Consider the following 25785-nt stretch of genomic DNA (forward strand, 5'->3'; position numbering starts at 1 on the left):
GACTTCTATCACTCAAAAATTATCAGAGTTCATACAACATCCACCTTTGAGAAACATTTTTGGTGTCTACACTGTGGTATGAAGGGTCCATTATTACATTAGGACAAGTAACAAGGATGGTTAGTTTTCAATTTTGTCCAAAATCCAAGGTAGATTCTAAAATTACATAAGAATGGGTGCTGTTACCAACTCTTATCTGCTTGCATTTTGAATGTAGGCACCAAAATTACTTCTCACAACTGGATATTACATCCACTTCAAAGAAACAATCGTCATTTTAGAACCCATTTATGGAAGCAATCTTGGATTCTCAGGCAAAATGGACAATTGTAACCAGTCCCAACGTATCATTTGATCCTTAAAACCCTAGTGTAGACACAAAAATAACATCCCCAGGTGTATTTTTAATGTACTATGTCCACTTTTAAGTAACATTAAAACCCCCATTTTTCAAGCCATCTTTGAATTTTTGGACACAATAATGACACCTGACTGTCCTTTCAACTTAACGAAATGTACAGTATTACTTGACCCTTTAAATACTAGTGTAGACACCAAAACCATATCCCCAGTGTATATCATTAATGAAGTATATGTCCATATTGAAGTAACAACAGTCAATTTAGACCCCATTTTGGAGGCCATCTTGGATTTTTTAACATACCAGACCACTGATTGTAACTTGTTCTAATGCATTAAAGCATGGTTTTATGATTATGGTTTAGACATTAAAATCATATTCTCCAGACAGATATTGAACAAACTATGTCCTAGTTTATTACTTGACTCTTGAAACGATGGTTTAGACACCAGAATCACATCTCACAGGCGGATATAGAATGAGCTATGTCAATTTTTAAGTAACAACAGTCAATTTTAGACCCCATTTTTGTAAGCCATCTTGCCTTTTTTAACATACCAGACCACTGACTGTCCTTGTTACTTGTCCTAATGCATCACTTGACCATTTAAACTATGGTTTAGACACCAAATCATATTCCCCAGACAGATATTGAACAAACTATGTTTATTTGTAAGCAACATTAGACATTGTTTTACACCTTTTTTGAAGCCATCTTGGAATTTTGGACATACTAGACCACTGACTTCCGTGTAGCTTGTCCTAATGTATTATTGGCCTTTGAAATCGTAGTTTAGACACCAAAATCATATTTCAAAGGTGAATATAAAATGAGCTATTCCACTTTTAAGTATCAGCAGCCATTTTAGAATCATTTTTGGAAGCCATATTGGATTTTCGGACATACCTGACTGTCGTTGTAACTTGTATTATATTTTTAGTAATATTTTTCATTAAATTCAAGTATTACCAAGGCAACATAATTTTATTATTCTAATGAACTCATGCAGAACACTTACTTAAATTTTTGTTCAAAATTAAATGACTGGCCAAACCTTTCGCATATTGAGTTATTTATAATTGTATTTTCCACCTGTCCATAATCTTGTTATCCAAATTATTATTTTTTTTGTAAATAAGATATTATTTGGTTGCCATGGCAATAGCTTCAGATATTATTTATACATTTTGCATCTAACATATCTATGTTTAGCACACTAAGATTAGGGGAAATGCAAGAAAAATCAGATTCTATAGTCCCCTTTTTAATCAAAACTGGTACTAAATGATCCGTTGCTATGACAACATGCCATTTGGAACATTGAAATATTTATCGTTGAATTCAAGTATTACCAAGGCAACATCAATGTTTATCATTCTAATTAGCTCATGCAGAACACTCACTATATTATTTTCCCCTAAATTAATTGAGTAGGTCAAACCTTAGGCATGTACATTAAGTTCATTTTCATTGTATTTTTCACCTGTCCATAACCTTGTCATCCATGTTGTTGTTTTTTAAAATTAGATGTTATCTGGTTGCCATGGCAATGGCTTAAGATGTTATATTTATAAATTTAGTCACAAACATATCTCGATTAGTACCTTAAAATTGAGGAAAATGGAATGATGATCATACATGTATTATACATTTTTATCAATATTTTCACCTTTCTAGAGGGAAATAAGCTGTTGCCATGGCAACAGGCCTTGTGAAAAATCGTTTCTTTTAAAACTTAATTCAAGCATTACCAAGGCAACATAATTTTTCATCTTTATAAAGAACTCCTGCAGAACACTTTCTGTATTTTTCGTTCAAATGAGGGGGTCAAAACTTAAGCATACAGATTAAGTCGATTCTAATTGTATTTTCCACCTGTCCATTGTCTTGTCAACCATGTTATTTTTGTAAATTAGATGTTATTTGGTTGCCATGGCAATGGCTTGAGATGTAATTTACACATTTAGCAACCAAAATATCTTTGTTTAGCACTGTAAAATTAGGGGAAATTAAAGATAAATCATATTCTACAACGTTTTTTTAATCAAAATTTTTATTTTTCTGGGGAAAAACAAGCCGTTGGAGAAATTAATCCGTTGCCATGGCAACGGCCGAAAATGGCATTTAAAAATTTACCTCCCATCTTTAAAATAAATCATACGGCATATACTTATACTTGTGAAAGTTTCATGCTTTAGTCAAAATTTGCACAATTGTTGTGTTTTTTGAGCTTATCCGCTCTACTATACCCTCTTCTTCCTTTTTTCTCCTTTTCATTTGATCACTTAATCCATACTGGTAGTCATCTTGTCTTCGTTTAGCTCCCTGAATACTTAGCACTGATTTACTTCCTAAATAATGTCATCCTTCATACCTAGTGACCAAAAGATGCATCATAAGTCGTCCTGAGACGATTGCAATGGATGCATTTACCTTGCAAACATGACAGCACCGTGTTTACCGGGATCTGTAGATAGAATCCTCCATGATTCTTTCACAAGCCTTTTGGTCTCATCTGTTAGTATGATATGGTCTGGCAAGATTCTTGACATGGTATTGGTGATCACTGTGAATACAGCCCTCCAGGCTTCTCCAACTTCTGAAGAAAATTGCTGACCCAATCCCTCCTCGATGGCGTGCATTAATGCTTTTCCAACAGGCTGTACAAAAGAGGATTTCAAACATCGACAAGAATGAGAATAACCAAATCACCAAAAAAGCCTTAAGGACTGATGTGAAAATCTCTGTTTAGTAAATTTTTATATAATTGAAATCATCTTCTTCGTATTTCTACTGCCATTAAGATGAGTTTGTCGCATATAAATTGAACTCTACACCAAAGTTGTCAAGATATTTAGTGAAAATTTAAGAGAGTAAGTTTTTGACAAATGAAATAAAATTCTGTACAGCCATAGGTAACAATATCAGTATATGTTACAGACTTATTGCATACCAGGAAGATTGATATAGATATATATATACATTAAGTGTGCAATTAGTATTAAAACTGACTTTTTTAAATACAATTTTGAAATAAATGTTTGGATAATTGCACTTTAAACGAGTGTTGGTTTTTTTCAATTATCTTGAAATCCTTAATTTGGCTTAAATGAAACAATTCTATCTAGAGTACTACATGAACGTTAAATATAGTGCAAGCCAGACACCAAATACCTCATATCAACTGTAGGATGTATTGACTCTTGATACCTTGATTATGAATTTGAAAACTGATCTTTAAAGCAGACATCAATTAATCAATACACAATCACCCCTGACTCACTTTGAAGTACTTCTTGGTTACGCCATACTGATGGTGTCTCTGTGCCAATTCCTCTAGGACTGGAACCAAAAGATCAAGATCATCCAAACCCGACACAGCATGACCCACAGTCTCCATCACTTTCCTCCCATGTGATTTCGCCTGGGAGTCGGCAAGAAGTTGGTCATAAGAAAGATTCTTCTTTCCAAAAGGAAACAGCCTGCCAATCGCAGGGTTGTCTGTTACAAGCCTATTGTGATAACAAAATGGAGTTGAGCGTTCAGTTACTATGAAAATAACCTAATAATGGTTTCATAAAAATATAAAAACATGCTCAATTGGTTTTTATTGGAATGATTAAATGAAACAGGAAATATGAGAAAAGCCCAATCAAAACTAATATTATTCTTGTATGAACAAAGTACAGGACATGTGAGTAAGTACATACTTCGCAAACATTACAGCCCCATGTTGTTCTGGATTTCTAGACAAGATCGTCCAGGTCGCTCGAACAAGATCCTTCTTTGCATCGTCGAGGGTACCATCCGGTAGTTCAGCGGACATCGTATCGACAACAATCTGGAGAACTGCAAGCCAAGCCTTTTCGACATCACTGTTGTAGTCGCGCCCAAGCCCCTGTCGGATGGCGTACATCAATGATGACACTGCCGGCTATTATACAAGTGGGAATCGTCAAAGCAATGAAAATGATTTACTGACAATTTACTTGAATGTATCGCCAGAAATTACATTTATTGTGAAATGAATTTTACTTGAGTTTGAATTAATGTAAATCCATGTATGCTACATGTGGAATACATTGAACAGAAAAAAAAATTATTAATATAAAGAACAGAAGGTACTATAAGAAATGAAAATACTGGTGTAAATCAATTAAAATTTTAAGAATTCATCCTCTGAAACATTGAATTATGAACTGAAAGCAAAGCTATGTGACCCATGAAAAAGATGATACTTTTTGAAAAGCTTGATTTGAAATTTAATCTCCTCTTAGTAAAGAGGCATCTGACATATTTTAAAACAGTAAAATGATTGGGGCTTAGATTTGTAGTGAAACAAAAACAGTCACAGAAGTCAATGAGTAGACATAATAGATGCAAATGAGATAAAAGTAGATAGATTAATTTCATAGTTCATAGAAAAGGAAGAAATTAAAAAAAAGAGTTGTTTATTAAAAGGTAACCGATGTATGCAATGACAGGGTTTTTAAATTATGATAATATAGAAAAGGATTGCTTGGAAAATGTTCTTATCATTATTTCCCATTGCTTTTCTTGATAGTAATTAGAATTGTGATTGTAGTCTAAGGTTGATGCACATATGCATGTTACATGACTAATGATCGTCTGTATTTTGTTAATTTGGAAAATGAGTAAGGGATCTATTCGTCAAAATAGAGACCTTGCAGTTTGAAATAAATTTGTAACATAATTAAAGGGACAAGAACTCATTAGTCTTTGCCATACCTACCGAAAAGTGTTGCTTGGTGACGCCATAGGCTATATGTCTTGTTGCAAGTTCTTGTAACATCAGCACCACCGAGCTTATATCATTGAGTCCATCGACTGCGCCTCCAACCGTCTGCATGACTCTGGTGCCATGGGCTCGGACCCTTGGATCAACTAGGAGTTGATCATATGAAAGGCCTTCATCACCAAATGGTAGCAGAGGGCCTACTGCAGGATAATCTGTAACAAGTCTGGAAACAAAGATGGTAACCTATTGTTTATATACCACCACAAATAGCAATGAACAATCATGATGTGTTGTATTATACTCCACAGACATGTAATATTGCATATCAATTGGTGAAAGTTATAAAAAAAATTAATCAATCACAAAAGGCCTATGGTGTTCTGCTTTTCGATGAACTCCCAAGGTATTAAGCTTTGATCTTTACACCCTCAATGAAGATGATAATTATTTTGAAGTATTCGTAAAATGATGGTGCATTGCACAAAATACTATCTTTGATATCAGTGCGATGCACTGTGTACTATGTCATCAGAAGCCCATTACCCATGCGTGTAATTAAAGCAAACACAGACACGTTTCGGAAGTAGACATTGACGCACATCCTCCGCGAAAGAAACAATTTTTCAGCTTTGCCTGCATTCAATTATATCATTTTCAGTGTAGGTATAATTTTTATGTGGTCCTTTTTGTAATTCAATCGCTGCCGATGGGGAATATAAAGTAATAATCACACTTTTTATTTAATTGTTGATACAATCTACCACTTCCTTCGAAATAAAAATGTAGATGCTTTGTATCCTCAGCTTCACTTTGGAAAGATCCAAAGTTTATTTGTCTCATCACTTTCACCAATGCAATAATTTGCTAGTTATTTTCAGGTATTAGGCTGACATTGTGCAAGATAGCCTACGGAATAAGTTGTCATTGCCCGTGCTTGTTGTGATCAAATGCTACAATGAAGTGTTTTAAGATATAATAACAAAACCACAAGATAAAAGAAAAATGAAATGCAAAAACAAAACATCAAATCGATATAAATGGTGTGCAAGTATCTCTGAATTAATAACCAAGCTAAGTGGGCGAGGGGGTGGTTAAAGATGGTCATTATATCATTACATTGTGTTGAGAAGGTTTATGCTACTTCCATCTCAATTCATTTAATTTTGTTTCTTTCCATTTCCAAATTAATTACTCAATGCACAATATATAATTGAATTCCTTAAGATAAGATGTATATTTAATGTGCAATCACTGTAAAATACTTACTTGGCAAACATTGCCGATGGGGAATATAAAGCAATAATCACACTTTTTATTTAATTGTTGATAAAATCTACCACTTCCTTCGAAATAAAAATGTTGATGCTTTGTATCCTCAGCTTCACTTTGGAAAGATCCAAAGTTTATTTGTCTCATCACTTTCACCAATGCAATAATTTGCTAGTTATTTTCAGGTATTAGGCTGGCATTGTGCAAGATAGCCTACGGGATAAGTTGTCATTGCCCGTGCTTGTTGTGATCAAATGCTACAATGAAGTGTTTCAAGATATAATAACAAAACCACAAGATAAAAAAAAAATGAAATGCAAAAATAAAGCATCAAATCGATATAAATGGTGTGCAAGTATCTCTGAATTAATAACCAAGCTAAGTTGGCGAGGGGGTGGTTAAAGATGGTCATTATATCATTACATTGTGTTGAGAAGGTTTATGCTACTTCCATCTCATTTCATTTCATTTTGTTTCTTTCAATTTCCAAATTAATTACTCAATGCACAATATATAATTGAATTCCTTAAGATAAGATGTATATTTAATTTGCAATCACTGTAAAATACTTACTTGGCAAACATTGTTGCTCCATGTTTAGCTGGATCAGTTGCTAGTTTTCTCCAAGTCTCCTGTACCAGCCGTTTGTTTTCAGTAGTGATAGATCCTTTACTCAAGGCCTCAGACATTGTATCGGATACAATCTTGAAAACGGCAACCCAAGCCTGTCTCACTTCATCAGTGAAATCACTTCCTAGTGCTTCTTTGATAGTTTCAAGAAGCACTTCTCCAACAGGCTGGAATAAATATGATTTGTAATTGTATATTTCAATAAGCAAAGGAAACGATCTTCTATCGTGCCATAGACAAAAACCATTAACCCTATGTATGAACCTTTCCTCTCTATATTACTGCTGATGGCAATACTTGTCAAATATTATTAGACAAGGTTAGGTTGTGGAGATAATGCCTCAAACAATACCTTGCTCATATGTCATTCAAAACTATAATACTACTGAAAACACCATGATTATTTTACTGTATTACCTTGCACTAATAGAGAGACCATTAATGGTTGGTATTGGTGGTATTTTCTAAACAGTTCCTTGTTCACACCTAATTAAAAACTGCAAAGTGTTCAATTCAATAAAAAGAATATAGGACAATGCTAAATGGTTAATGTACCCGTACATGAATGGAGAGACCAAGAAATTCAGGAAATATTAGCAATACCTCAAACATTTCCTTGACATTCACGTGCTCAAACCTATAATTCTTCATTAAAGTTACATATAATGTGGATTATGATCTTCTGCCATGCAGAACCCTTAAATTAATGGAGGGACAAACAAGGTTAGGTAGTTGGGTCATAACTCAACAATACCTTGTGCACACATTGTCAAGGCTAGAAAGGCGTCAGTTCATTTATATGCATAGTGAATTATTGATCCTGCAACCTTTGTATTAATGGAGAAACCATCAGACATATGTGGCAATGTGTAAAGTGTTCCTTGTTAACGCTTTAATGGTCGTTTTAGACCACGTTCTTAGTATACTTTCTTGAGCTTATTTCCCTTTAATTAGTTTAGAAGATCGCTTTGCTAGTGTCCTACAGGAGCACTCTCATTTGGGTCAGTGTTTCGCATGAAATATGAATTCGCAGTGTTGGCATTCTACAGTGTGTGGAGTAGCGCGCCCAACATGTGCGAATATCACTTCCTGAAGAATGGTCGTGTGCTCACCTACGCTTAAGCTACTTTGACGGGGCTAAGCGATTTTGAAAACAACATTGCGAGGTGGTTTTCTGAACCAGTTTGGAAGACCACTTAAAGGACAAGTCCAACCCCCCCCCCAAAAAAAAAATGATTTGAATAAAAAGAGAAAAATAACACTGAATATGTCCTCAAAATAGGATGTAAAATAAGGAATTATGAAATTTTAAGGTTTTGCTCAACTTCACAAACAGTTATATGCACATCCTGGTCGGTATGCAAATGAGGAGACCGATGACATCACCCACTCTCTATTCGTTTTGGACTTTAAGATTCAAGATTCAAGATTCAAGATTTATTCATTCCATTCGATAAAAAGATACAATTCATACATACAAATTTACAAATTTACAAGATTTACATACAAATTTACAAGATTTACATTTGGATACAATACAATTTATACAAACACAGAAATGGTATTGATTTCACATATATAGAAAAAAATCAAATGGAAATGGGTCACTGCAAAAGTTCAAAAAGGGACTTGAACTTTATTATATGAAATATTCTAATTTTCTCATTGTCTCGCGAAACAAAGTTTTATTTCTTCATAAATATGTGGAATGACCAACGTTTAGAGAGTTTATGGTTCAGTCACGTTGGTCATTCATGTCGATTCTGTATATAAAAGCTGAAATATTATATTCTTCAGACATTGAAAAAAAAAAGTAAATGAGTGATATCATCGACTCTCACATTTACAGATCATTTAGTTTTGCATATAACTGTTGTGTGAAAAATAAGCAAAACTTTCAAATGTCATAGCTTTCTTATTTTACATCCGATTTCGATGAAATTTTCAGCATTGGGCTTGTTTGATTTTTCTCGATTGATTCAAATGAACATTGTTCTGGGCAATCTGGGGTGAACTTGACATTTGAATTCGCTTCCAAGATCGCTTTTAGCGTCCCATTGCACATTAAACTGATTTCCAATAAACTAGTTTAAGGACTGTAATGAGAACGGTTTTCTAGTTGCTACCCTTGCCCTAATGGAGAGACCATTAAGAATTGGTATTTGATAGTATATCTCTAACTGTTCCTTATTCGGGCAAAACTTCTATACAATGACAAACGTAATGAATTATTCATCATGCTATCATTGCTTTAACGGGTTAGTAAGGTCAGCTAATCCTAATAATACCTCAAAAAGTTCCTTGTTAACACCGTACCCCACATGTCTCCCTCCAAGATCCCTCAAGATTGGAACCAAGAGATCCAGGTCATTTAGTCCATCTACTGCAACACCTACGGTCTCCATCACTTTCTTACCATGGGCCAGAACCTTGGAGTGTTTCAAAAGCTGGGCGTAAGACAGGTTCTCTTTACCAAATGGAAAGAGCTTGCCAACGGTAGGATGTCGGGTGAGTAGCCTGTGAACATGTTTTAAGAGATTTGTATGAGTTGAAAATTGAGAATTTACATTCAAGAATTCAATTACGATTAGGCTTTTTACAAGAAATATGATTATCACTCGTCAACAACCAGCTTTTACTTACACATTGTTCTATCGTGATTATATTCACAAAACTTGCGTGTAACACATTGATCAAGGCTTGAAAAGATAAGTTGAATGCTAATCCATTTGTATTCATTTTGTTGTAGGATTACAATTTTCAGTTGTCTTTTTCTTTTGATTGCTTTTGTTTTTACATCTTTGGAAGGAAATTATAGTAAGAACTATTTTGTATACAAATATTGAACTATCAATGACCTTAATAAATAAATCAATCCATGTCAGAGGAGAGGCTCATAATTGTTTCCTAGTAGATTTACAAGTGATCCCATAAATATTGTCCAAAACTACTAATCGATAGTAAAATATCAATCGATGATTATGATACTACTTTACCATGTAGTGAAAACTTACTTTGCAAACATCACTGCTCCGTGTTTTGCTGGATTCGGAGCGAGTATTTGCCATGTTCTTTTAACTAACTCCTTCTGCTCTGATGTTGGTGGAGCAGCGTCTTGTAGGATTTCAGACATTGTGTTTGTGATGAGTTGGAAGACGGCCATCCAGGCACTCTGGATATCTGGAGAGAAGGATGAACCTAGTCCTTCTTTGATGGCATGAATCAGGGCTGCCCCTACAGACTGGTTGAATTAACAACAGAAACGACAGAAATAATATTTTACCCCCTTAGATTAAGAAGCGAATATCAACTCGGATTATTGCAAATGATGTAGATAGATAAATATTAGTTAGGCCTACTAGATTCTGTACTGTTGATATACGGTTATATCTTCAAAATACTGAATCGAAATGGGTGGATATAAGACAAATCATTCGGTCAAGGGTTTATGCCGTTGCCATTATACCTTGAAATGTTTCTTGGTGACATTGTAGCCAATGTGCCGTGTTGCCAGCTCACGTAGAATTGGTACGAGAAAGCCTAGATCATCTAAACCATCTACAGCTGTTCCAACTGTCTCCATGACACGTTTACCATGTGCTAGAGCTTGTGGATCTCTCAGTAGCTGTTGGTATGATAGATTCTTGCTACCGAATGGGAATAGATGACCTACATCAGGATTATCAGTTACAAGTCTGTAGGTTTAGAGAGAGGAAAATCATTGAATTAAATGGTAATTTTTCAGACCTGTTGGTCAAGCTGTCTTCAAGGTATATGCTGAAGATGGCATGTAGTATATTGAAAGAAATCATTTTGTTAAGTATAAGTTGATTAAGATAGGCCTATTTTTCAATCTGTTGCTCTGGGAGTGGAATTGGGAGTTGTTTTGAGCAGTTTAGTCCATGTTAACCATGCACTTATAAATGAAAGGGGAGGACGCAAATAATTACGAGACGTTTGTGCCATATAACTCTGGAGCCGCAAGAGTTCACATAGTATTATGGCGTCAAGACTTTTTCTCTGTCATCCTCTCTCTTCCTCACCCCCCCCCCCCCTACATCTACTACTTCAATCTGTTGCTCTGGGGGTGGAATTGGGAATGGTTTTAAGCAGTTTAGTCCATGTTAACCATGCACTTATAAATGAAAATATCTTTACAAATCCCCACCAACATAGTTGGGTGACTCCACTTACTTCGCAAACATGACAGCGCCATGTTTTGCTGGGTTCGAAGCAAGACTTCGCCATGTTCTTTTCACAATCTCCTTCTGCGCTGATGTCGGAGGACCAACACTTGGAAGGATTTCAGACATTGTGTTTGTGATGAGCTGGAAGACAGCCACCCAGGCACTCTGGATATCTGGAGAGAACTTTGAACCTAGACCTTCTTTGATGGCATGAATTAGTGCTGCTCCGACAGACTGTATGAATGAATAACACCAATTGAGAAGTACTAATAGTTAACCCTCTTCGTTTACGAATCAAATACCAACTCATATACTGCAATCATAGGATATAGACAGGTAAATATTAGTGTACTCCTACTTGATACTGTGCAGTTACTACTGTTTATTTTTACACAACTGAATAGTTGATATAAAATACTAGTACACTTTCAGTTCAGATTTTGTTTATGCCATTATACCTTGAAATGTTTCTTGGTAACATTGTAGCCAATATGTCTAGTTGCTAGTTCCCGTAGAATTGGTACGAGAATGTCTAGATCATCTAAACCATCTACAGCCGTTCCAACTGTCTCCATGACACGTTTACCATGTGCTAGAGCTTGTGGATCTCCCAGTAGCTGCTGATATGAAAGATTCTTGTTTCCGAATGGGAAGAGATGACCTACATCTGGATTGTCCGTTACAAGTCTGTGATATCAGTGATTCAATGAAATAATCGTGCCGCTACAACAAAATTCAATATGTACTACATAAATAAATTATTTAATGAACAGAAATAGGTTGGGTAAATTAATTACATCACATTTCACTAATTAGACATCATCACTAATTGTCACAACTAGATCGTCAGTTGTGTGGTAACTCGATGAAGGCAACTCAACATAAAACTAATTGAAACACATACATGACTATAATATACAGGGACATAGCCCAACAAATAGAAATGTTGCGATTTACAGTCTTATAGCAATTAGTGATGAAGTATCACATTTTTCTAAAACTTTTCTCTTCTTTGGAATAACGGTATATTTATCTCTCTACAAAAGTATACCTTGCCCTCCTTACTTTGCAAACATCACGGCACCGTGCTGTGCTGGGTTCGAAGCCAGTTTTCGCCATGTTCTTTTCACGATGTCTTTTTGCGCTGATGTCGGAGGACCAACACTTGGAAGGATTTCAGACATTGTGTTTGTGATGAGCTGGAAGACGGCCATCCAGGCACCCTGGATATCTGGAGAGAAGGATGAACCTAGTCCTTCTTTAATGGCATGAATCAGGGCTGCACCTACGAGCTACATGGATTGAAAATAACGAAATTATATCCAAGATCCCTGGTATTAAGAATCTGAACAATATTATTGTAAGAGAGGAACCATACGATTACAAATATATATTACATCATATACTTTTTTCTTCGTCATTCAATGCTCATTATCCAATCGGGTCAGAAGGATTCCCCGGTGCGGTTACGAATTAACTTACATGCTCTTGTAAAAACAGCATGAGATATAGTTTTATAAAACTTACACTAAAGTGTTGTTTGGTGACATTGTATCCAATGTGTCTAGTTGCCAGCTCACGTAGAATAGGTACAAGGATGTCGAGATCGTCTAAGCCATCAACAGCTGTTCCAACTGTCTCCATGACACGTTTACCGTGTGCTTGAGCTTGTGGATCTCTCAGTAACTGTTGGTATGATAGATTCTTGCTCCCGAATGGGAATAGATGACCTACATCAGGATTATCCGTTACAAGTCTGTAGGTTTAGAGAGAGGAAAAATCTGTGAATTAAAGGGTAATTTTTCAGATTTGTTGGTCAAGCTGTCTTCAGGGTATATGCTGAAGATGACATGTACTATATTGAAAGAAATCATTTTGTTGAGTATCAGTTGATTAAGATACGCCTATCCTTTCAATCTGTTGTTCTGGGAGTGGAATTGGGAATGGTTTTAAGCAGTTTAGTCCATGTTAACCATGCACTTATGAACGAACAATTCTTTACAAATCCCCACCGACATAGTTGGGTGATTCCACTTACTTCGCAAACATGACGGCGCCATGTTTTGCTGGGTTCGAAGCAAGACTTCGCCATGTTCTTTTCACAATCTCCTTCTGCGCTGATGTCGGAGGACCAGCACTTGGAAGGATTTCAGACATTGTGTTTGTGATGAGTTGGAAGACGGCCATCCAGGCACCCTGGATATCTGGAGAGAAGGATGAACCTAGTCCTTCTTTAATGGCATGAATCAGGGCTTCACCTACGAGCTACATGGATTGAAAATAACGAAATTATATCCAAGATCCCTGGTATGAAGAATCTGAACAATTATAAGAGAGGAACCATACGATTACAAATATATATTACATTAGATATTTTTCCGTCGTCATTCAACGCTCATTATCCAATCGGGTCAGAAGGATTCCCCGGTGCGGTTAAGAATTAACTTGCATGCTCTTGTAAAAACAGCATGAGATATAGTTTTATAAAACTTACACTAAAGTGTTGTTTGGCGACATTGTATCCAATGTGTCTAGTTGCCAGCTCACGTAGAATAGGTACAAGGATGTCGAGATCGTCTAAACCATCTACAGCCGTTCCAACTGTCTCCATGACACGTTTACCATGTGCTTGAGCTTGTGGATCTCTCAGTAGCTGCTGATATGAAAGATTCTTGTTTCCAAATGGGAACAAATGACCTACATCAGGATTGTCCGTTATGAGTCTGTCAAACCAGTCAAAGAATGCAAGATGTTAATCATAGGCCTATCCAGAACTCTTTACATAAAAGTGATTGGCAAAAGAATCTCGTAATTAAGTGACCCCGGAGGCCCAACCTTTCCCAATGGTATTTCCTTGATTCTCTGTTGACGTTACAAGAAAGATTTGACCTTGTCTTGTCATTCTTAAAGAACCCTCTTTAGCTAGTTAATTTTGAAGCTCCCATTTAAAAAACATAGTGTGAGTAAAAAAAAATTGCACCTCACGAATCCCAATTTAAGAGGAAAATATATCTTGAACACATACTTATTATACATGGCCTGAAAAAAGTATATTCTCCCAAATAATTTAGTACCATATTTATGTGGTGTATGTGGATGATCAGGAGGTGTTCTTTACAGTGATGTAAATTTTGATATGTGCCAAAGTAAGGCATGACTGCACTGAATGAATCCAGATCTCAATGATGTCATAATCCTACAAGGGTTGCATTAAAATCCATTGCAAAATATCTTTTCAATAATAATGATACCCCCGCCAAACGAAGTTTGAAGGAATATAGGAATCAGTCGGTCCGTTGCAAATCGTGCGCATCGAACTTCTTCCTCAGTTTTTGACCAATTTTCATGAAACTTGGAACACATATTGGTGTTTGGGTGAAGATGTACAAGACAGACTTTTCGCATATGTCGGAAATTATGTTGCCATGGTAACATAATATTTTGGCTAAAATAAGGTTAAAATCCTGCAATTCAAACTAATTCCTCAGTTTTTAACCAATTCTCACGAAATTTTGTACACACATTGGTATTGATGTGAAGGTGTGCAAGACATATTTTGTGTGTCAGAATTCATGTTGCCATGGTAACGACATATTGTATGACAAAAATTGGGTAATAAACTTTGTCTTAATTACTTCATCAATTTTCAACCAATCTCATGAAATTCGGCTCACACTTTGGAAACGAGGTAAATGTGTGCGAGACACATCTTTTGTGTGTGTCGGAAATCGTATTGCCACGGTAACAATATCATAGGCCCCAGATTAGGTAAAAATCCATTGGTTCGAACTATATGATTAGTTTTCAACCAATTCTGATGAAATTTGGCTCACACATTGGTCTCGAGGTAAAGATGTTTAGGGCATGTTTTTGCATGTGTCGGAAATCTTGTGCCATGGTAACGATATATAATATGTAAAAAATTATCGAAAAATCTTGCGGTTCGAACAACTTCATCAGTATCTACATGTTACCAAATCTCATATTTTGCTAACACATAGTTCTTGGGGTAAAAATGGGAAAGATCAATATTTTTTCCCCATGTGTTGGAAACTGTTGCCATGATAACGGAGTAGGGCGCGGGTGTTAATCACCTTCAGTGATAGTTCTATTTAACATTAGAATGATTTATAATGAACACTTTTTAGATATTAATTCTCAAGTTCATTTTATTTAAAAGGGGTTTGCAAATATGTTCACTAACTCGTGTAGGATTATGACATCATTGGCATCTGGATTCATTCATTGCAGTCATGCCTATACTTTGGTACAACTCGAACTTTACATCACAGTAAGAAATACATCCTGATTATCGAAGCGTTAACACATACCACCTGAACATGGTATCAAATTATTTGGCAAAAGATACTCTTTCAGGCTATATATAATAATTATTTGTTCATAGAATATTTTTTCCTTGATTGGGGATTTGTGAGGTGACAAGTTTGTGTTGACTCACACAATTTAAAATAAAAACAAGTGAGGAGTTTTTTTAGCATACAACTTACTTAGCGAACATCACGGAACCATGCTGTGCAGGGCTCGGTGCTAGAGTTCGCCATGTTCGTTTCACGAGCTCTTTCTGTGCTGATGTTGGAGGACCAACACTGGGAAGAATTTCAGACATTGTGTTTGTGATGAGCTGGAAGACTGCCATCCAGGCACTCAGGATATCTGGAGAGAAGGTTTTACCTAGTCCTTCTTTGATGGCATGAATCAGGGCTGCCCCTACAGACTGTTTGAACAAAAAAAAGGTATTAGTATCCAATATTTCTGGTTAGATGAAACTGAACACTTTAAAATACTGTAGTTCGCCTTCATTTCATTTTGAAATTATTTCCACAGATTCGAAATGTTACAAAACTTTGATATGAGATAAATATGCTGAACAACCTTTAAATAAATTATGATGAATATAAAATGTAATTAGCAACCATTCTATACGATCCATGAATGAAGTGCATAACGGAAATTTGGATGAAACCCTAGAAGCAGAACGCTTGTAGACAAGGTCCCCTTGTTATCCATTACTTTTTAAAATATTTATTACTACATGTGACTACATTGGGTAAGACTAAATATTCCTTCAGCAAGGAAGTCATCCACAGTGTGCTGCACTCGACCCAGGTGAGGTAAATGGGTACCGGCAGGAAGTAATTCCTCAAAAAGCTGTGTGCACCTGAATAGGTAGCCTAGCTTAGCCGGGTAATTATAATAGCAGGGCTCACTGGGAGAACAGTTTTCGGAACTGAAGTGGCTACCCTGGGTAAATATACCGTTATTATTATTAGTTCATTATTATTATTATTATTATCATAATTATTATTATTATTATTATTTATTAGATATGTATTACAATTCTAGATTTCGAAATCACCATCTGTCACAACACACCGTTTAATGTGCTTTATCCAATCTGATTAGAGGAATTCTCCGAATTTTGGTTTAAAATGTACTTTGGGGATATCTAGAAATAGTGTAAGATGAGGTCCTCAATCATGGCCTTTATATACTAACGCTAAAGTGTTGTTTGGTGACATTGTAGCCGATATGTCTAGTTGCTAGCTCACGTAGAATTGGTACAAGGATGTCGAAATCGTCTAAACCATCAACAGCCGTTCCAACTGTCTCCATGACACGTTTACCATGTGCTAGAGTTTGTGGATCCCTCAGCAGCTCTTGATATGAAAGATTTTTGCTGCCGAATGGGAACAGATGACCTACATCAGGATTGTCCGTTACAAGTCTGTAGAAAAATAGAGATAAATTGACGATTGCAGATCAAGTACTTCTACATGTAAATGCTGAACAGGACGTTAGCAATAATAAGCTGAATTGATATAGTTTTCGTATAAAAGATTTTTCATTATTTTTCCTCGGATTACTTAATTTGGAGGTGTTTAGGCAGGTTGGGTTAAAGAAGACCATTATAATGAGTATATCTTTGAAGACGGTATCATGCATCAACAGAGATGTGTGAGTGTGACTCAACTTACTTGGCAAACATCACGGCGCCATGCCTTGCTAGATTTGGAGCGAGTTTTCGCCATGTTCGTTTCACAATCTCCTTTTGCGCTGATGTCGGGGGTGCAATGTCTGGGAGGATTTCAGACATCGTGTTTGTAATGAGGTCGAAGGTAGCGACCCAGGCACTCTGAATACTTGGAGAGAAGGATGAACCTAGTCCTTCTTTGATGGCATGAATCAGGGCTGCTCCTACACACTGGTTGAAATAAGCAACAGCGTGAGCAAATTATTAATTCACCATAATATACCGTCAATTATTATTCAGCATGTTACAATATCAGCGCGAATTATTGTAATGTTTCAAGAACTATTGGTATCTGGATTTTAAAAAATATGAGCGGTTAGAAATGTTTTCTTGTAAATGTAATTTGGTTACCATTGTACCTTGAAGTGTTGCTTTGTGACTTTGTAGCCAATATGTCTCGTCGCCAATTCTTTCAAAATGGGAACAAGGAGATTCAGATCGTCCAAGCCTGCTACAGCCGTTCCAACTGTCTCCATAACACGTTTACCGTGTGATTGAGCTTGTGGATTCCTCAGTAGCTGCTGATATGAAAGATTCTTGTTTCCGAATGGGAATAGATGACCTACATCAGGATTGTCCGTTACAAGTCTGTAATTTATAAGATAATCCGTTATGAGTACGAATTAGGCAGAATAAAACCTGGTATTAGCCTATTTGAATTTTAGATTGACGTGCCAAAAAGACCGTTGCTATAAATCTTGGAGTTCTGAGTTTATATGTAATATTTACGAAAAGGAAATGTATATGATGAAGTGAGGCAAATCTCAATGTACACTCCTATTTTTTTTCCAAATAAGTTTTAAGCATGACGATACTACTTTTGTGACATGGACTCATATGGTATACAAAAAATACTCATGGAATTATTTGGAAAAAAATATTCAAGGTTTTTAGAACGTATTTTGCCCAATTCAAAGTGCAAAGTATATAGCAAACCGTCTGAAGTTATAGACTATTTAAGAATGGAGTTCCGTGTATGCACTAATATCCACATGTGATTGGCCAGAAGTTTGGGTGTCCGGCTATAGCTGTGCACACGAGAAGCAGTAGTTTAGTAAAAGTAGACGTTATTGAATAACATTTGGTCTGTCACTAATTTCAATTTACATAGAGCCATAGTGGAATGAAATTCGTTTAGCGATTAATTGCATTCCACAATATGTTCCTTTTCCGAAAAACCCTGTCTATCATGACTTTTGTATACCATTTTCCTTATTTTGCTTACATTTGGGAGACATTTCTATAGTTGCACTGACTATTATGATTTTCGATCACATAAGTCGTGATAATAACAACATAATTCAATAGATGTTATGGTAACTTATTAGAACACACAATGGTCATAATCTTCCTTATATATAGTTGATTCTGTCTGTAAGCGGATCCGCAATTTAACACAATGTCTAACATCCTAAAAATACACTGATGGGTAAATAGACTTCAGAGTAGACCAATATTTTCAGATTTTCCATAAAGACTGGAAATTATCTTACTGGGCGATCGTTCATTAAACCTTTGTTGACCATACAAAGGCAATATCATGTAGACCTTCGTCCTCTAAATTTGAATAATGCCATATAGGCTCAAGGTTGATGTCTTTACTTTTATATTTTACATTATATTCTTACATTTTCCAAAGTAAATTTGTCTATATTGAAGCGTAAATGCTTACTCCTTATGTATCAGCAATTACTATTCTAAAAATTAAATTCAATACTTTAGCCTTTTGATTTATAGCACTGTTAAACAAAAGAATATTCAATTCATTGCCAACGTGTAATCGTAATAATGCCAACGTACAGGAGTATATTCATGTAAGATAGCAAAATAGACTTGTTAACTCATTTCATTAACATATTTCATCCTATAATAATAATAATAATAATAATAATAATACGCTTTTATATAGCGCTTAATACATCGGGACGACGTGTCTAAGCGCTTTAAAAATAATTATATTATAACCCCGGTCATCGGATTCAATCAGTTATTCCCGCACACAATGTGTGCAAATCCTCCACTCCCTGGGGAGTATTCCAGTCAGTCGCCGGTGAGGCGCACACAGTACTGGACAAACTACAATGACTTTTACATCCTACCGGGTACCCATTTAGCACCTGGGTCGAGAGTGGCAAAGTGTGGAATGGTCTTGCCGAAGAACGCCAGACCGAGGTGGGATTCGAACACACGACTCCCTGTTTACAAGGCGAGAGTCAGAACCACTACACCACGGCTCCTCCTATCTATTTCAAACCGTAATTGTATTAGTTCCTTTTTCAACGATTTTCATTAGACCGTTTTATTTTATTTCGATCTCGATAAACGGTATATAAAATTGCTATACAATATCCATGAGCTTTCTTTTTTGTCTTTTCTTTTCTGTTCTCATGTTCCTCTCCCTATGACTCTCTCTCTTTCTCTCTCTCTCTCTCTCTCTCTCTCCCTCTCTCTTTTATTTGGTCCCCATGAAAGACCAGCTGTACATAATTGTAATTGGTGCAGCTAAATATGGGTTATCCAACCGTATTTTGTCTTAAGTACATGGTCTTTTGTCATTTATCTTTAAACTTCCTTAGCATGTTTAAAGCAATAATGTTTTTTATCAACGTTTAGAATTTATTTCATTATGTAGGTATATGTTACTCTTTGAGTCTCTTTACATGTATATATTGTTGTGTATTTTTATGAAGGAAATGAAGAACAAAACAACAATCAATTAAATTTACATGTATATTCGGCAAGATTTGTGTTTAATTCAAAGTATTTTTGCATTTGCATGGATACAGAGCGTGATATAGAAAGCTTCTTTTTGCTGAAAATGGACACTTACTTTGCAAACATGACGGCTCCGTGTTTAGTGTGGTTCGTGGCAAGTTTCTTCCAAGTGGTTTGGACCAGTTTTCTTTGTTCGCGTGTCAGGGGTCCTTGTTCATCCTCAGAATCGGGAAGTATTTCAGACATGATGTTTGCAACAAGAGTGAATACGGCCATCCAGGCACCTTTAGTCTCACTGTCAAATGCATTTCCTAACCCCTTCTCTATTGCGTAGAACAGTGCTTTACCAACAGCCTGTTAACAGACAAAAATGAAAATAAGTTGGCGACACGTTTTACTGCAAGCCACTTTGTTTATGTAATTTCAAGATGTTTAACATGTTTAATTTCAACATTCCGTCTATTCCGCACAGATTACATTAGGCTGTAAAACTATCACGTTTTAGAAAAATGTAACCAGAGAACATCTTCAGAATCTATTATAATAGTTCTAATCATGCACAGTGAGTGATCTTGTATGCGCATCACCAATGAAATTGAAGCAAGTCAGTAACAGCACACAAACCTCCAAGTGTTTCTTGTTCACATTGTACTCGATGTGTCTCTTTGCGAGGTCTTGGAGAATTGGTACAAGGAGATCCAGGTTGTTCAAGCCATCTACTACATGCCCGATGGTTTGCATCACCTTCTTACCATGTGCTTTGACTGAGTCGTCCCAGAGCAACTGGTGGTAGGTCATACCCCGATCTCCAAACGGGAAGAGACGACCTACTTCAGGGTGATCTGTGACCAGTCTAGAAATAATAATAATATTAATAATGATGATGACGATGATGATGATGATGTTAACAATACAACAACTAACTGCTGAGATTTTACAGCGAAAAAAAATATTATTAGAAAATCAAACCTTTAACTCAGTCATAACAATCACCATAGAATTGTCACTAAGACGTTCTAACTCTCACGAACCTTGCGAACATGACGGCGCCGTGTCTTCCCGGATCTTTTCCGAGCGTCTTCCACGTTCTCTGCACAATTTCTTTTTGGTTGCTTGTTATCATGCCATCATCAGGGGCACCGACGAGCTGCTCTGATATGGTTTCTTCAATGAGCTGCCAGAAGATGAGCCAAGCATTCTTGGTGTTGTCGTTGAAGGAATTCCCAAGTGTTTCCTTGAGAGTGTTCATCAAAGCGGTTCCTATTGGCTGTGATAGTAAACAATTATGGAAGTGGAAATAAACGTGTCTTGCCGGTGTAAATAGTCAAATGATTTATATTTTCACACCCAATATCATCTTCCGTTCATTGTAAAACTACAAAGCCTAGATAACATTTAACATATCCTCTTTATATTTTAGTAATATTTAGGGTCTGATATGAATACACATTTTGAAAAAAACACAAAGAGAGGCAGTGTTGCAAAAGTTACAAATACTGTAGGAAATTCACAAATAAAAAGTTGGTTGTTGGGAACTTACAGCAAAATCGCTTTTAGTCACTCCATATGAGACGTGCCTTTTCCCAAGTTCACTGAGAACCGGAAGTAGTTTGTCAGGGTTATCTAACACTCGGATGGCATCACCTATTGTCTGCATAACCAGAAGACCTTGTGCCTTGAGCTTGTCGTCCATGAGAAGACTCTGGTATGACTGGTTCCGACCACCAAACGGGAAGAGCCTTCCTATATTTGGATGATCAGTAACTAACCTGGAATCAACACAGAGGTTTCATTTTTTACTTGCATCTGCTAAATACTTAACATGATATATCAAAATACTAAAATAATGAAGAATATTACTCTGATCGATGTAGAAAAAGGCGCCAGAATGTATATCACATTAGTGCTGACCGGCGAGTGAAAATAAACAATAAAGCTGATATATAATATGGACAGGGCAATATCAAATCCGCGCTATTCATTATTACTACATGGGTTTGTGATTTTGAGATGATTTGAAAGCATCATTGAAGTCAAGGGTCAACTAAGGTGGATAAAATTGAGATTTCACTGCACCGACATACACTGCATATCAATGTTTTACATTAATGTAAAGAAAGGGAACGAGAGAGTTACCTTGTGAAAGTCATATTTTGATTTATGAGAACTGTCGCTTTCTTTCCTAATTTCACACCCCATGTCAGTGTCATTTTTCTAAATGATCACGACAACGAAGAGCAAGATTTTACTGGATTGTCTTTGTTTCCAATTCATGATTTGAATATCTTCTTGAGCATTTTGCACTTAGCAAGAATAGAAATAATATATCAGTACCATTATACCATTATAAAATAAATAGTTCATTATCATGATATAAATGATAGTTACAACTTCTCCTCATTTTGAAACTGTTTTTCAAGGTCAGTTTGAATGTTGACATAAGGCTGTTTTGAAAAATACAGTAAATCAATATTGAATCAGCCGATCGGCAACTTCGTTGCATTGAAATGATATGTGTTTACTTTGTTATTGGATGATTAAGATATTAATAATTTGCCTATTCTCTCTCTCTCTATCTCCCTTTTTGTGGGGGGGGGGGGAGCATCATTACCCCCATAAATATACTGTTAGATTACAAAGCTTACGAATGTGAAGTGAAGAAAAGATATTTTTAAAGAAAACCTCTATTTGCAAAATGCAAAATTTGTTATGTATTTTGTATCTGATATTTATCTTAAGGTTCCCGTTTCAATATTGCCAAATATCAGAAAGGAATCTTTAGAAAATATATACAAAGTATAAGTAGAGAAGCTTTAATTGGCCGCGTGTTCTCAAACACCTGACTATAAACATACGAAAAGTCCAGGGTTAAATTATCCTGTCACAGCCCTTGAGGAATGTATTTTATATTCATTATATATTACATTAGTTAAATGAAAGTGCTGCAGGCATGATTGATATCGACGTGTACGCGTATTTTTAAGGACCTTATACACAAGAGTGTCGAATAAGTTATTAAAAAAAATAATGAAGCGGAACTTAAACACATGTTTTGTCTAACCATGGACCTACATGGTCTAACAGTATTATTCCTTAATTGTATTTGAATGTATTCATATCTCCATGATGTAAGCGAGTGGAGGCTTAGAGAAAGAGATCGCCATCAAGTCAAAGTTCCTTGCAACAGCTGATGTATCATTCTTAGTCAGAATGCCCTTTGGACCCATTTTACCCATCACGAGTTTGCGTAGTTCGGATGAGGTGAAGATAAGGATACGTTTTTGCAGTATTCTTAAACAGGGAAATTCCTCTCCCAAGTTTGTTTAATGAAATCAACACCCATGTGTGAACAGAGATGATCAGACCATTGCATCGTACATTCTGGCAACGTTATGTTCATACTGTTAGTCAGTATAAAAGTACTGAAAATCAACTTATTTATTTACAAACGTGTAAGAGGTTGATTGACCGTATTATTATTCAATTCATATGATGCGCTTAAACGATTACAAAATGAAATTCTTGCCATTTTATTATACCGCCCCTTCAATTTTACCCCCACACATTACACTTTAAAAGTGACATATTTGAGACTAACACAGAGACCCTGTACTATACATGTATATATATGTAAATAACATTTATACATATACATATATTTAATATTAATAAATTCATCATTTCCTGATGAAGCCCTATGGGCAAAAATTTGATCTATTTTTTCTCTCTCCGGTTGTTTTATTCACCTTGCATTTTGTTTTATATAAATTTAAATACACATATTAATAAAGAATAGACCTGATAATAATACCTAACAATATGTAACATTATGAACCGATCCACACTTACATTCCTAGAGAATAGGGCACTGCCTCATTTACTTCTCGTTAAACAGTTGTACACAGAGCAAATGAGGCAGAGCGTAATTCATTCGTAATTGTTACAAGGATCATTAATTTGGGTAATTTTAGCTGCCCCTCTGCCTCTTGTCTCTTTATGTTCGTATTGTAGTTTTCTTTGATTTCCATCGCACAATTCTCTATCACTCCTCCTCTATCTCACTTGTCTATTCTCGACAAAAGACGAGATAATTCTTTTAAAATTATATGGAAGGAAGAAACAAATTAGCGATGCAAACAGTAAACAACTGTCGACACAGCAAATAAACAATTTTTTGGTACTCACTTTGCAAACAGGATGGCGCCACACTTGGCTTTCTCCGGTGCCACTATCCTCCAGGAACCTTTGATGAGGTTCTTCTGTTCGGTGGTCAATCCACCTGCTGGTAGCAATGGTGCCATGGTCTCAGCTATAACTGAGAAGACAATTGACCATGCAGCCTCCAGCTCCGATGTGAACCTGCTTCCCAGACCCACGCGTAGTGCATGTATCAGAGACTCACCTACAGGCTGATGAAGGTAGGTGAAGGAAAATCCAGTTGAAATCAATGAGAACTACCCAAACTTTATTTTCTTCAAATTGAAAAACAACCCTAAAATATCCCAAGTTAAATCTAGTAGAATGCGCTACCAAGAAGCTGTAACACGGGTATGAAACGTTCAATTCATATGTCTGGATTATATAAATATATAACGTAATTGTGCCTAGATAGTACTGCCATTCACACTTCAACACCAGATCCGTTTGGTCACTAACCTTGATATATGCGCGGACATAACAGACAGGAGATCGAATGTCGAAAGTTCAATGCATTGAACAATATTTTGTATTATGAATTAAAAGAATGCGAAGAAATAAGTACCTTGTCTAAAATTCATCGATCACAACACCATTGTATTGTAAAGATCTATATTCTTTCTCCGGTTTGTTGTTGAATGATAACAAATATTATTGTTTCATTGTCAAGAGTTTGTGTTTTCATCCCTAATACGCACTGAATTCCCAGCGTGGGCGTTGTTGACAAACAATACTGGAACTATGATCGTCCAATAAGAAAAGAGCTTCAGTGAATTATCAGAAAGAATTCTCCGAAGTTGTATGACGCACATACAAGTATTTTTTAACTGAATGTCACCACAATATCTTTGAAGGAAGTATGTCTTATCAGAGGTGAATTAGGAAAAATATTGAGGGTGCTGAGCTAAATTGAATTAAATCATGAACAATAACCACTTTTCAAGCTAAATACCACATGGTTTTCAAGTAATTAAAGTCAAATCGACCACATATTCAATTCAATTGGGTGAAAATTGTGATGGTAAAGAAAATGCAAGGCAATGATTTAAGTACTATGTAACTTTCCTGTGGTAACAGGGGTAGGATACGGGGAGAGGCGGGGGGGGGGGGGGGAGCGGTGGCTCAAGTAACGATAACCCTATACCTGCATGGCAGTATACCATTATTATTGTCTACGATCGAATTAAATGCGTTCGTTTATAACGCGAATTGTGACCCAGACATGCTTCATGAATATCAACTTTTCACCGGTAGCCATTTCTTGACATTATTCTTCTCGAGGCCATCTCTGCTAAATTGAGAAATCAATCATAATCTGAGATATATTGTATATTGCTAGTTTTCATAATAAAGTAGTAAGAATTTCCTTATACTTGTTCATGAATTTGACGTTGTTCGAAGGGCATAAATTTCCTATTTCCGATTGTTTAAATATTTTAGAGAGCGTATTGGATGATTGATGTAGCGGAAATTTTCCTTGAGAAAAAAAGTTTTAAAATAATTTGGTACAAGGCAATGAAATATGGAAATTTTCATTAAGCAGAGGAAAAATTATATGCAAGGGAGTATACAGTTGTACGTTTCCCTTTTTTTTCATAAACTCAAAATATTGTT

At 36.0% G+C, this 25785-nt stretch overlaps 1 protein-coding gene across 1 annotated transcript in view; it reads right to left on the reverse strand.

Annotated features, from left to right (window-relative positions):
- The window catches only part of LOC129264905 (uncharacterized), a 42753-nt gene that overhangs the window by 9102 nt on the left and 7866 nt on the right, over positions 1-25785 (reverse strand). The window contains exons 9-31 of the mRNA XM_054902867.2: positions 24160-24383; positions 21515-21743; positions 21006-21241; positions 20599-20827; positions 20090-20328; positions 17619-17847; positions 17204-17430; positions 16725-16953; positions 15716-15942; positions 13702-13930; positions 13246-13472; positions 12735-12963; positions 12273-12499; positions 11666-11894; positions 11215-11441; positions 10487-10715; positions 10035-10261; positions 9309-9537; positions 6964-7187; positions 5116-5344; positions 4073-4296; positions 3646-3874; positions 2796-3022 (exon numbers count right to left, since the gene is read on the reverse strand). Of these exons, the coding sequence (XP_054758842.2) occupies positions 2796-3022; positions 3646-3874; positions 4073-4296; positions 5116-5344; positions 6964-7187; positions 9309-9537; positions 10035-10261; positions 10487-10715; positions 11215-11441; positions 11666-11894; positions 12273-12499; positions 12735-12963; positions 13246-13472; positions 13702-13930; positions 15716-15942; positions 16725-16953; positions 17204-17430; positions 17619-17847; positions 20090-20328; positions 20599-20827; positions 21006-21241; positions 21515-21743; positions 24160-24383 (5255 nt within the window). The remainder of the gene's footprint in view (positions 1-2795; positions 3023-3645; positions 3875-4072; positions 4297-5115; positions 5345-6963; positions 7188-9308; positions 9538-10034; positions 10262-10486; positions 10716-11214; positions 11442-11665; positions 11895-12272; positions 12500-12734; positions 12964-13245; positions 13473-13701; positions 13931-15715; positions 15943-16724; positions 16954-17203; positions 17431-17618; positions 17848-20089; positions 20329-20598; positions 20828-21005; positions 21242-21514; positions 21744-24159; positions 24384-25785) is intronic.

The sequence above is a fragment of the Lytechinus pictus genome, chromosome 7, assembly GCF_037042905.1.
Source record: "Lytechinus pictus isolate F3 Inbred chromosome 7, Lp3.0, whole genome shotgun sequence".
NCBI classification, from domain to species: Eukaryota; Metazoa; Echinodermata; class Echinoidea; order Temnopleuroida; family Toxopneustidae; genus Lytechinus; species Lytechinus pictus.